Source organism: Erigeron canadensis, chromosome 5, assembly GCF_010389155.1.
Source record: "Erigeron canadensis isolate Cc75 chromosome 5, C_canadensis_v1, whole genome shotgun sequence".
In the NCBI taxonomy this organism is placed as follows: domain Eukaryota; kingdom Viridiplantae; phylum Streptophyta; class Magnoliopsida; order Asterales; family Asteraceae; genus Erigeron; species Erigeron canadensis.
In genome coordinates, this window is record NC_057765.1 from 2,990,438 (window position 1) to 3,003,809 (window position 13,372).

The 13,372-nt window shown below is 34.1% G+C and overlaps 1 protein-coding gene across 1 annotated transcript; it reads left to right on the top strand.

Annotated features, from left to right (window-relative positions):
- Positions 1 to 3,448: 3,448 nt before the first annotated feature.
- Positions 3,449 to 12,842, top strand: LOC122599537 (DEAD-box ATP-dependent RNA helicase 28-like). Its single transcript, XM_043772063.1, has 19 exons — positions 3,449 to 3,852; positions 4,469 to 4,654; positions 4,733 to 4,801; positions 5,419 to 5,525; positions 5,991 to 6,072; positions 6,667 to 6,840; positions 7,355 to 7,503; positions 7,605 to 7,700; positions 7,931 to 8,033; positions 8,138 to 8,200; positions 8,327 to 8,388; positions 9,795 to 9,891; positions 9,993 to 10,111; positions 10,186 to 10,228; positions 10,687 to 10,788; positions 10,896 to 10,985; positions 11,062 to 11,136; positions 11,721 to 11,989; positions 12,562 to 12,842. The coding sequence occupies exons 1-19, from the start codon at positions 3,535 to 3,537 to the stop codon at positions 12,575 to 12,577; spliced, it is 2,220 nt and encodes a 739-aa protein (XP_043627998.1). The 5' UTR covers positions 3,449 to 3,534; the 3' UTR covers positions 12,578 to 12,842.
- The last annotated feature ends 530 nt before the right edge of the window (positions 12,843 to 13,372 follow it).

Consider the following 13,372-nt stretch of genomic DNA (forward strand, 5'->3'; position numbering starts at 1 on the left):
TGAATAAACATGTTGATGTTTTAGGACAAACAAAGGATCAAAAATGAGTGGTTTACAGTTTTTTTTTATTTAATTCAGACAAAGTATCAGTATCTTTTATTAGCCAACTGGTTCTGATACTTTGATTTTAAGGCATAAATCAAATAAGGTACTTCCGAATAAAACGTGTCAGAAAATTTTAAAACGTTGTAAAGTTGTTCGTATGAGTTGGATAGAAGTTGGGTAAACAATATGAAAAGTAATTATTATGCGTGATTCAAGCTACGTATACTGCTCAATTGGATGTTATTGTGATGTCTCGAATACTAAATATTATTTACCATCTACTACCTCGCTATTAAAATAAAATCAAATGATTGCGTATTAAATATAATATTGAATGGAGAATGTTAAACAAAAATTAAAGGTAAAAATTCAATAATAATATTAATTATCGATTTTAATTCGAAAGTATTAAAGAAAATCTCTATCCTTAATAAAGCAAGGTTCCTTGCATCTAAAATGTTTTAAAAAGTTGCCAAGTGGCAACCTCCCCCTTTCTTTAAAAAAAAAACTCCCCCTTAATTTAACTTAACAAAATTTACACGGAGGCTTTAAACAAAAGGATATTGGAAAATAATTCAATGTTTTTTTTTCAGGGATGTTTCTTCTTCACGACTTTACTATTTCTTCACCTTTCTCATATTTAGGGTTTCAATTTGAAGATGTTTTTTGCTCTTGGCCGGACGGAATTTGCACGGAATTTTCCCCGGAAAAATAGGTATCGAAAGTTTCAAATTAGGATTATGATTTGTTTTTCTTTTTGGCTTATAGTTATTTTTTTATATAAAATGCAAATTTAGATCTATTCTTTGTTCTTATCTTATTTCTAACTAATTTTTGTTGATTATCTGTTCCAAGCTCGCCTCCCGTCAAACGTATTTTTTTTTTATATAAAATGCAATTTTAGTACTATTCTCTGTGGTGGTTTTGTTGGATGAGATATTTGGGTTGCTTGGGATTAACGACATGGAGTTTTGTTGGATAAGTGTATTGTCAAAGGCTTTATTAATTGCAACCACGTCAAATTATTGTGTTTAACTTGTGTTTACCATCTGATTTGGCTACCCATATTTTTAATGTGAATGACACAAAAATCTTGCTAGGTGGACTGCAACAATATTAGATAACCTTATATGGTCGTATAATGTATCCGATCATATGTAGTCTATGTAACAATTCAAAATTGATCTTACTTATCACATTATGGGTTAAAACAACTTATTTCCACTACTGAGGGCATACTTTCTATTTGTGTATAAGCAACATACAAGTTGAACGGAAACCAACTTGTGGTTAGTGTTAGTCATTTCTCATTTCACTTATTTTGAATGTAAAGCAATTGAAACCTAAATCATTCGCATTCTTTCTTTGTAACTTTTGTCAGACTATTCCTACAAGATTTGTTTGAAGATATCAACTGAATTCATGTCTTCCAACTTTTGTGCCGTAGGGTAAACAAAACTGCGAGCTAAACAATACAATGACACTAGACGCTAATACTATTAAAAATATATAGTCAAGCACAAAAGATTTCCGCCTTCAGTAACACTTAACACCAATTTTATGCATTTGAAGGTGTTGACACATTAAGTATAAGGTCCATAAGAAAACTTGCTACCCTCTTTGTCTTGTCTTATGAAGTGTTTATTATCATGTACGATGTATGCATCTAACTCAATAATGTTGATTTATTTGATTAAATATACTACACTTTTAGCTCTCAATGGATATGTCGTAAGCAACATTTGTTTGCTACTGAGATTGTATATGTAATAAGCTGATTTTACTATAACATGATTGCCGATAACCAAGTTGTATGATTTCAGGAGACGCTTGATGAGATGAGAGTATAAGCTCATACAATTAATTAGTCGATTCTAGTAAACTCGGTGACAGTGTTGAGGTAAACTTCAATATGAACTTGAAATGTGTTGGAATTTTATTTATTGTGCTCGGTAGCTTTCATTTTTGAACTGACTTTTATTTTTGTTGAAAAGATCACTGTTATATACCGGCCTATGAGTGCGAGGATTGGTCAAACTCAGAGGATGTACTCAGAGGATGTGAACTCTTCAGCTTATTTAGGCTACTCTTTACAGGTGGATTCTGAACTTCATTTGCATCTACCTACATACGTACCAAAGGAGTTCTCCCTGAACTCTCCACTAGGTAAGTACATGACTTTGATCATTATTCATTAGTGACACAATGGACAAGTATATATCAATATGATTGTATCTTTTTCGTGTAACAGCTTCTTGAGCAAATATCTATCTTTTTTGGAGTAGTTGATCTTGGCGTTTTTCCAAATACAGCGGTTAAAAAGGAAGTCTCTTTTGGTGGGTATTGATCATTATTAATTTGTGTCCTAAACATGTTACTTCTCAGTTGACTTTTAAAAATGAATGTACAAGAATTCCTGTTTTTCCTGGGATGCATGGTGTAACCAAAGCTTCCGATATAACCAAGGTATTCCATGACTTTCATGTATTCAAATTAGATGGGTTAGGGTGGTCATGTCAGGCTGACATGATACGGGAAAGTGATTCCCATGCTCGGATTCGATTCTCCAAATGGATTAAGAAAATATATCTAGAGGCTTTCCGGCTTCTTGAAGTTGCCCTGCAGTAGCACATCACGCTACTGGTAAACATTGATTTTATAAAACAAGATATATATTGCCTCTACCATTAATATTACATGTAATCTTTATTTTGTTGTGAAAAGAGTGCTCTTTCAAAATAAATCTCTTCTGACATGGTGGTTCTCTCAACAGGAACCATGAACATGGACCCCATTACGAATGGTGTGTTAGAAAGTGAAAGAATGAGAAAGGATGCAAGTGAAAAAATGAGAAAGGACTATTTGGTTGGTGTATAAAAAAGATGCAGCTAGGAGGTTGATATATCATATATATAGTTTATTAAATGTTTTCTTTCAATTTTAGCAACATTGCGAACTTGACACAAAAAATGCAGATATTTTTACACTGTAATTGTTTTAGGATTCATGATAATAGATAAAACATTTTCATGGAATTGAAGTTTTGATATCTAATATTGAAACTTATTCACATGGCTATTTTTATATGAAATTAATTTTGATTCACTGCTTTCATATCAAATTCCCGTATAGCCACGACACATATAATATATTTATGCTTTTAATAAACGTATTTTGCGTAACTTTTATATAAACGTCCGGGTTGAACCCAGGTTAATTAGCTAGTTTTCATATATAGTGAGCTTTGTCAGATGTAGGCTACCAAATTTTTGGAAAAAAAAAAATAGTAAACTATCATTTTTACTTTTACATTTTCTTAGAAAGTTAAAACCATAGTTGATTTTTTGTTTTGCTAGTGGTAGAAAACTAGAAACCGAAACCCTAATGCAAATAAAACCTCTTTCTCCTTAAACCCTTTTTCAATATCACATATATGATATATATACATACACATTAATTAATTGTTTCAAAATCCAGACCTAAACAATAATGGATTTAGACTTCGAATTCGAACCTCCAAGCGACGAAGAAATCGACTACGAAGATATCGATAACGGCGGCGGAGACGACGAAAACAGCGATGTAGAAGAAGTTGAGAAAGGGAGGCTTCAAAAGAAGACACAGTCTCCGTGGGATTTTTCTTCTTACACGGAATCAGTTGCAGAAGAACACGCTCGCAGGAGCACAACTTCCATTGATGAAAAGATTTCGAAGTTTCGAAGTCGTGCCGTGGATGATATAGTGCCGGATAAGGAGAATGAAGAGGTCGTTGATGACGGTTCGTCTGATTCCGAACCTGACCGGCAGGTATACATATAACTAGTGTTGTTGTATATATATGTATATATATATATATGTTATATATGTATATGCAAAGTTGTATGAAAATGCGAAAACTAGCTCAGACTTAGTAGAACTTAACAAGTAGGATGAAAGACTTGTGTAATTTTTATCAGAATGTTAGAAAGGTGAAACCTTTGTGGTTCAGAGCGATTTTTATATACAGAATATTGAAAATGAGTAATATTACGCTAGTTTCTCAGTTCCCGCTTCGTGATCTGGTATGTCACTCGTGACTGGTAGGAGAATGATCTGGGTACGAACTTTACTATTTAATATTTTGGAATGCTTTACGAATGCTGATTGAAACAATATCTACTGATGAATATTAGACTTTGTAAGTATGGGCCTCTTTTGCATACCTAGCTAAGTACTGTAGTGCTATTTTATCTTGTAAACATATTTAATAGATTATGAATATGGAATGATGTAGTTATTAGATTTGGAGGTCTGTGTTGCTTAGTCATGAAATCATGATATTTCATTCAAGTATTTTGTTTATAGATCTCTTGTGAAAGAGTATTAGTATTGTATAAGGAGTATAGAAGGCACAATATTTGAATTAATTTACTGCAAATTATAGGAAGACTTTCAACCTGAAGAAGACGATGAGGTTCCTACTACAGCAGCTGGTGGAGATAGTAAATCATTTTTTTCAAAGGCGGATGGTGTATCCTTTCACGCAAATTCCTTTATGGATCTTCACCTTTCTAGGCCATTGCTTCGAGCATGTGAAGCCTTAGGATATACCAAGCCAACACCAATTCAGGTTATTATCATCTACTACTACTAAAATCGTGTTACATTCTTGACTCATCTTTCATAACCCAAGTGTTTACAATAATAGGCAGCATGTATACCATTGGCGCTTACTGGGCGTGACATATGTGGTAGCGCAATTACGGGGTCTGGTAAGGTATGTTACAGCTATGTCATTATTGAGGTGGCAATTTTTACCCATTCTCTTATGAATGGGTCAAATTTGGATGATGTTTTATCATTAATGGGCCAAATGGATAGTCAGACATTTTAGCTAGATAGGGAACAGATCAAATGGGTCAAATGGGCTGACTGTGACTTGCATTTTAATGGCATTTTTCGACATTGTTTTTTTTTTTTAAGTTTGTTTTATTGTTGTAATCATATTTATCACACACTACTTATATATAAAAGAAGTGCCAACTTTTTGTGTAAATGGTGTTTCAGACTCTCGGTTCAACCTGTACCCAATTCACCTCTTCCGATCTGGACCTGTTTTTAACTTCTACTTAACCTGTCCAATCTGCCTACTTTACCACTTCTAGTCATTACTTTCTAATAACAGTTCATATTATTGGTAGCTTGGTGCTGCTAATTTGTAAAGTAAAATACTTAATTTTGATATAAATAGAAGTTGCTAACTTTATTTTGTCGAGAGAATAGCTTGACTAATTCTTAGATTGCCTACATAAGCTAACCACTTAGTTTTATGTGTAGCAATGTATCTTTGATTGAAGCTAAGATTATTTTTTGGTTCAAACTTTGCACTTGCAGACAGCTGCCTTTGCCTTACCAACATTAGAGAGATTGCTGTTTCGTCCAAAACATAGACCTGCAATAAGGGTCCTCATCCTTACTCCCACGAGAGAGTTGGCTGTTCAGTAAGTATACTGTTTTTCTTTTTAACTACTGGTTGTCTTTCTCAGATTTCTCATTCTTATATATTCAAAAGTATTTCAGTTTTTTTAATCTGATAAATCCTGTTAGTTTAGCTGAGGAAGTTTTAGTTAGGATAATATTACACTAAATTTGGTGCATTGTAGTTTAAGATTTTGAGTCATATGTTTCCATTTATGCTATAATACTTGTAATAGGTAGAAGTTATGTGACAAGAAGTATCATGTATTTTGCTACTTCACGATGTGTTTTGTGTCAGAAGATCTTTAAATACTTCTAATGCTTGTGAGACACTTGGAAACTTGGGTAGCGCTTATAAGGTCTTCATTAAAGCTACTTCATTACTTTCCGTTATGGATGATAGTTATTCAAGTCATATTCCGTATAAACATCTGTACTTGGTTGTTTGATATTGAAATTGACTTTAACAAAACTGTGTTGACTTGCAGGATTCATAGCATGATTGGAAAACTTTCACAGTTTATTACTGACATTAGATGTTGCCTTGTCCTTGGTGGCCTTTCAACAAAGGTATGTTAACCGTCTCATATTTTCAGAACGAACCCACATCATCTGAGATCAGTAACAGGTTTCACTTGAATGATGAATCGCATGCTTTTATTATTTATTGATATTCAATAAGCACATGTAATATCATTGTTCATATCTGCCTTTTAATATCAGAAAGATGTTAAAGGAACACTTATATATCAAACCCATGTCAAAATTCCACCTTAGTATGCAACAAATGAATAACTTCTATAATTTAGAATAGGAACAACAGTAAACTGCATATTAACCTTCAAAATGTAAAAGTAAGCACACAATCCCGTCTTCCATGGTTTTTGGGTCCCAATACCTTGACAGTGTATGGGGGAGGTTAAGATGTAGACAACATTACCCCTACCATGATGGTGTAGAGAGGCTGCTTTCAAGTAAGATAAGTAAGGACCTCCAATCTTGCAAGGCATGAGGATAGAACCCTTGATCTCTGTCCCGAGAGACGAGTGTTAACCACTTATCAAACCTTGCTATTTTAACCTTAAAAATGTGAATGCTTATAATATTTTATTACCATTTATGTTTAATTTTGCTTTAGTTTGTTTAATCTGAAATACATATCAGGCTCAAGAAGCAGCATTGAGATCCTTGCCAGATATAGTGGTGGCCACTCCTGGACGTATGATAGATCATTTACGCAATTCTATGTCTGTGGATTTGGATGATCTTGCAGTTCTAATCCTTGATGAAGCCGATCGTCTTCTTGAACTTGGATTTGATGCTGAGATTCGAGAATTGGTAATTCAATACCCCTCAAGTTTCTTCTTTAAATGAATGGGTCTGTTTGAGTTAGCGAAAAAAAAGGCTACTTTAAAAGTTCTGACAAGGTCAAAGTCACTTGAAATGGTAGTTTCAGTAAAAAACCTTTCAAAAATTTACCCTTGAAATAAAGAAAACCCTATATTTTTTAATAACTTAAAAGGTCAAAGTTGCAGTTCAACTCTCGCCGACCGTTTTGTTCAATTATTGGTTTTCAGCTTCAAATATTATATTGAACATGTCCTCTGTGATTCAGATCTTTGGAGTAAGAAATGGCTTTTTTGATACATGGAAAATGGTTAAAAGTAAATATTGAGAGAATGTCAATCTGAGTATTAAGAAGATTTTCACATGTATAGCAAATATTAAAAACGTGCTTATTTATATCCATAGGAGGCGAGAAATGATAAAATTGATAAACATCTCACTAACTTCATAGGCAATGTTGTAGAATTTGGATTTCTTTTCTCAATCTTTTTGGTTCTTATTTTAGGTGAGACTTTGTCCCAAACGTAGACAGACTATGCTTTTCTCAGCTACTATGACGGAGCAAGTTGATGAGCTTATTAAACTATTGCTCAACAAACCCTTGCGTCTTTCTGCTGACCCGACCACAAAGCGTCCATCTACTTTAACTGAGGAGTATGTGCAATAATCTCTTCCATCAGCAGGATATATAGCTATTACATATCACTAAGGAAGATTTTTGATAAAGTTTGCATTTTTTGAAATGTCACTTACAGGGTTGTTAGGATACGAAGAATGCGGGAAGGAAATCAAGAGGCTGTTCTTCTTGCATTATGTTCCAAGACATTTACTTCTAAAGTGATCATATTCAGGTGAGTAAATAGGTCTGACACGGTGACACAGGCTATTTTGACTTTCCGAGTGACTAGTGAGTTAACATTACTTTCTCGCGAGAAATGTCAAGACTTAAGAGTTAAAAATTCAAATTTAAAATAATAAAACTTGATGAATTTTGCTTTTGAATTATGTAGAACTTTACCCTATGTATATTAGGTTGTTTTGCCTTCATTCTATGGACTGATATCTCTTGTTCTATTCATAGTGGGACTAAACAAGCAGCACATAGGCTGAAGATTTTATTTGGTTTAGCTGGTTTTAAGGCTGCCGAGCTTCATGGAAATCTCACCCAGGCCCAGCGTTTAGATGTAAGTTTTGAACCATTAGGCCTTATTGGCTTACTCTATAATAAATAAAACAGAACAAACAATTGATTAGTTGGTTACATGACTTGAAAATCTTGCTGTCACAGGCCCTGGAACTTTTCAGAAGGCAGGAAGTTGATTTTCTGATAGCAACTAATGTTGCTGCTCGTGTAAGTTATCATTCTTTTACTAAATATTTGTCTGATTGTCTCTGTATATGCCACATAAAAAAATCTTGGGAAAGATGCTACATTATGCTAAAATGGTGAATATTTATATTTTAATGGTACCTACAGGGGCTTGACATTATTGGAGTCAAAACAGTTATCAATTATGAGTGCCCACGAGACCTTACTAGGCAAGTTTCTCTTCTTTGCTGCTGTTTGGTGACATGTTTATGCAGTCTACCTGATTTCCTATACATTATCCTGCTCAGGCGTGTTTGGTTTTGCAGTTTGAAACTTATTTGTGTTTGTGTTAACAGATCTGCTTAATTAAATATCTTAATGTCTTCATTCATATAATCATTTTTGGATTAATAACTTCATACTACTTGCAAAGAAATAAAGAATCGGATTATTTAAGGATCAAACGAAATTTACTCATTCTCTAAAGCTAATTTCCCTTACTCCGGGGGTCCCGGTTCACATTATATCTCTCTTTATTCTCCTAAGCATGGAATATTTGGATTTATTATTTTTTTAGCATTTTAGGAACTTATTATTGCCAAAAACACAAACATCACCAATCAGATGACACATCACCGTCACTTCCCTTATTAAGAATGTGACTCATAGGCCTCTCTTTTGAGCTGTAACATTACCACACCCAGTCCCTGCCGGCCATTTATTGTGCCACATCACAATATTTTCCTAATAAGTGACTCACCGTCCTCTCTTTTCCTCTGTAACTTTCCCAATACCAGTTACCGTCAGCCACCGATAACTGTGCCACATTACGCTCTCTTCCACACCTGGTACGAATATGACAGATTGTTTTTCTTATCCTCTTTCACATTGCTGAAACTGCCTAAAAAGCAAGAAATACTCAGGGAACTTTTTGCTAACATCACAGTGCGTGGGTACCTGCTGTTTACTTTCAGAACACGCATCCCATCTTTTGAAGCTTTTCATTTCCTTTTTATTATTCATTATCACACTGCCAGAACACATCCCCTGACACCCCTCAAATAACTGTACTATGCTCGTGAGCTTAATCGAGCTTGTACTTATTTACAGTATTACCCTTGAATATTATATATTTTCACATAATTTATATTCTACCGAGTCGAGGTTGAAATTGTCGAGTTTATAAGACTAATTTGATTTAAAACTTATTTTTAATTCTTAATCGAGTCGAGCCGAGTCGAGCTCGAAAGTGTCGATTCGTAAAGCAAGCTCGAGCTTGAAAATAAAGGCTCGGTTGAGCTTGAGTTGAGTTTCAAGCTTCGAATTTTACAAACGAGTCGAGCTCGAGCTTGGCACTGTGTCGGCTCGACTCGGCTCGATTACACCCCTAATAAAAATATATATAAACCATGGAGGAGGTGTTTGGAAATTCATATATACTATTGCCAATCTGTTTAATAAGCACAATAGCACATGCGGAGCTGTTATAGAAACTGCTTATTCTTCTAAAGCAGAAAAGTGGTTTCCATCCAAAGACTTTAAACTGCATATACCCTAATGATTATTTGTATCTGTGATGCTTTTGATGTTATTTGTTCATCTAATGTTATACATGTATCAATGTTCCTTTTTATAGCTATGTCCATCGAGTGGGTCGAACTGCTAGAGCTGGTAGAGAAGGATATGCTGTTACTTTTGTCACTGATAATGATCGATCTCTCTTAAAAGCCATTGTAAGTAAATTTATCACTTGATTAAAATTTTGATGATAAAAAGTATCATCGTATGCTTGTTCAACCAACTTTGGTCCCAAAAGTGATTACTTGTATTGCAGGTAAAAAGAGCTGGTTCAAAGCTTAAGAGTCGTATTGTTGCCGATCAATCAATAACAAAATGGAGCGAAATGATCGAGCAAATGGAGGATCAAGTGGCATCGATTCTTAGAGAAGAGAGGTTTATCTCATCTTTCATCGGAAGTTAAATTTCTACTCTTTAACGTGAAAATTAATCATCATTAAATGATCCAGGGAAGAAATGGCACTAAGAAAGGCTGAAATGGAAGCAGACAAGGTTATTTACTTCCTGTCTATTATCTAGCTTAAGCCTGTACATTATTTTGCTGGAATTAGACCTCCGATAGCTACAAAAAAAAATTCTTGGTAGAGGTGACAAAATGGGTGGCCTGGTAACAAGTATATTCCTTGATTTGGGTTTAAATGAGTCCGGTCGGCGCCGGCCATTTTTGTCCATAATATTTAGTTTATTAATGAACAGGTAGTGTTACCGTTTGAAATACACTTTTGGCAATTTTTGACATATTTGAGCCTTTGCAATTTTCGCTATTTTATTTTTTCATTTTTACTGGTTTGGCATGTTACATAATTCAAAACAACCAAATAATCCATAAATGGGTCAAAATTGCCCTCTCTATTTTGTACTTAAGCTGCCAAGAAATGTGCATTCAAGCTGTTACTACTGAAATACTTATTTTTGATTCCAGTTTTTCTAATTCTACCAATAACTTGCAGGCAGAGAATATGATCATACACAGAGATGAAATATTATCTCGCCCCAAGAGGACTTGGTTTGTTACTGAGAAGGAGAAAAAACTTGTTGCAAATGCTGGAAAGGTAAGATTTACGGGCTATCTGCTCGTTTCATAAATATGCGGAATGTTATGTGAACTTGATTGTTCTGGTTTTGACATGGTACTCTGTCTTTTGAACTGGAACCTCAGGAGACTGAGAAAGGCTCTAAAAGGAAGGTCATGAGCGCTGAAGAAGCTGAAGAGCGTAAAAAGAAAGCAAAGAAGAAGCGAGAATATGAGGTCTGTATCTATCTTCCTTGGGTTTTGTGATACGTAAAAAGAAAACTGACCAAAATTTGCTACTTTTGTGTGGCAGAAAAATCTTCCTAGAAAGAAAAGAAGGAAGCTTGAAGCATCTAGAGAGATGTTGGAAGATGAAGCAGAAGCTGGGGTATGTGCCACACTGCCACACTTATCTCTTTCTGGTTTTGTTTCAAGTTGGGTGCGATTATTTACCCACCAACACTAATTGAATTATATAACTATTTAATATATGAAGTATTAAAATTGATTACAGAATTTATATCATATCAATACTAATTTTAGTTTTATAATTAATAAAATTATTAGGAGGTTGTCGAGATTCGAATAGACTTTAGCTACTCTTTTTCTTACAGAGTGTTTGCATTTTATTCATATGACCTTTATATATCAATAAGACAAAACCCGAGTCGACCAAATTCTATTTAAATTGGTGAAATTGCTGCATCTATGAAATTGCAGTTGATTTGATTAGAATTTTTCTGTTCAAGTAGTTCTGTGGACACATTATCACTAATGGAACAATAGATCTGTAGTTGTTAGGGAAGTGTTTTAATTTCACGTGAATTATTTTCTTTCTTTTTTATTCTATATTATGATTTGAGGTAAATATGATTTAAAAAATGCGATTGCAATTTGCTGTGTCATGGTGACTCTTATTTCTACTTTTTAAATATATTTTTATGCCAAATTTACTATCACTATGGATTTCAGGAAAATTCTAGAAACAACAAAGAGAAATCTGGCATTTCTCTTGTTGATTTGGCATATCGGCGTGCAAAAGCAGCAAAGGGTGCTAAAAAGGCAGCTGATGCTGGCAAGGCCGTAAGAACAAATAAGAAAGCAAAGAAGTCTTCTCATGTAAGTAAATCACGACCAGAAGAGATGAAGGAACTTTTCCAGAACGATATGAGTGAGAAGAAGCAAAAAAGAAGCGCTGGTGTAGGTGGGAAGAAGTCATCATCGTTTAAGAGCAAGTCAAGGTACTGATTGTTTTGGGTACTTGTCTTGGTTGGTTCTGCTCTAAGGGTGGTAAAGCGGGTGGGTTGGGTAAAAGGTGAAGCGGTTAGTTTATTGTGTGTTGAAATCTACTGGTTAAGTTGGTCATCTGCTGGTTAAGATGGTCTTGTGCATCTTTAGTTTATTTTTGAATAATCAATGTTTAATATGAGTGAAAACACTATTATTACAGATTTACAGTAATAATCCATATATTAAAATATTACATTTTTTGGCAACTTTCTGACATTTTAGGCTTGTTAAAGATAAATCATAACCCAAAATGATAATTCATAAGCAAATGGGTTGAACTCTCACTTTTTCTATTTAAGAAAAAAAAGAACACAGACCAAAACACATGCGAGAGATGAAAACTGTTTGATATTAAGTATAGATGGTAAAGTGGGCTGGTCAATCAACTCTTTTTGCCTGGTCTGTTGTTCCCTTTTTAAAAGATATAAGTGAATAAGCCACATTATATGTTTGACTAATATACATTCATTTGTTATTGGCACCGGTTTGTTATTTCTCCTAGGCTAATAATCTTGTGCTACAGGTACAAGCGAAGGTAGTGTTGTGATGCTTGGCTTTATGTCTACCCATGATATTATAGTGTCAAGAAGGATAATCTATTTGGCAGTACAAGTTTTTTGGTGTCAATTGCTTGCAATCATGATGGATGGTTGCTGCTACATTGTACTTGAGTGATTTCTAATTTTTGTAGGTAAAGGTAACGGAGTGACATATATATCATTAGAAAACAGTAAGATTTTAATCAAACTCTGTATTATTTATAATGGATTTTCCATACTCCACACTTTTGCTTAAAATTTTCTACATCTCACCTATGTATACATTCGTCGATGGGTTTTTACTATTCATGACAGAGTTTTAATACTACCGTGTTTCGCCAACATTTCCAAATGCGGTGAAGATGGTAAATCATTATTTTCAAAGGCGGATGGTGTATCTTTTCATGCAAATTCCTATATGGGTCTTCAAAGAATGTTGTTTGCAAAAGTTGGATAAATGGTATTCCTGAACAATATTGGTTCCAAACTAAAGGAAAATGCCAAACAAAATTGAGCAAGTGAGATTGGAAATTGATCAAGTATGTTTGTTCAAAAGATGATCAAGTGAGTTTTGAAAAATCAACAAATTCTGAATTTAGTAAATCAACAAATAGTTCGGAAAAATGATAAAATGATCGCGTGTAGTTTGGAAAAATGTAACAAAATTATTTTAAAAACAAAAAACACATGACGGAATGCCGGAATGGTATAATGATATTTTTTTACGTGTTTTAAAAAAGATTTTTAGGTTATTTCCATTTCAAAATATTCTAGCAATAATAACGTAGACGTTTA

Coding starts and splice junctions, on each gene's coding strand:
- LOC122599537 (XM_043772063.1), top strand. CDS start 3,535: ATGGATTTAGACTTCGAATTCGAACCTCCAAGCGACGAAGAAATCGAC. Junction 7,504..7,604: donor CCATCTACTTTAACTGAGGA/GTATGTGCAATA, acceptor TGTCACTTACAG/GGTTGTTAGGATACGAAGAA. Junction 8,034..8,137: donor CCCAGGCCCAGCGTTTAGAT/GTAAGTTTTGAA, acceptor TTGCTGTCACAG/GCCCTGGAACTTTTCAGAAG.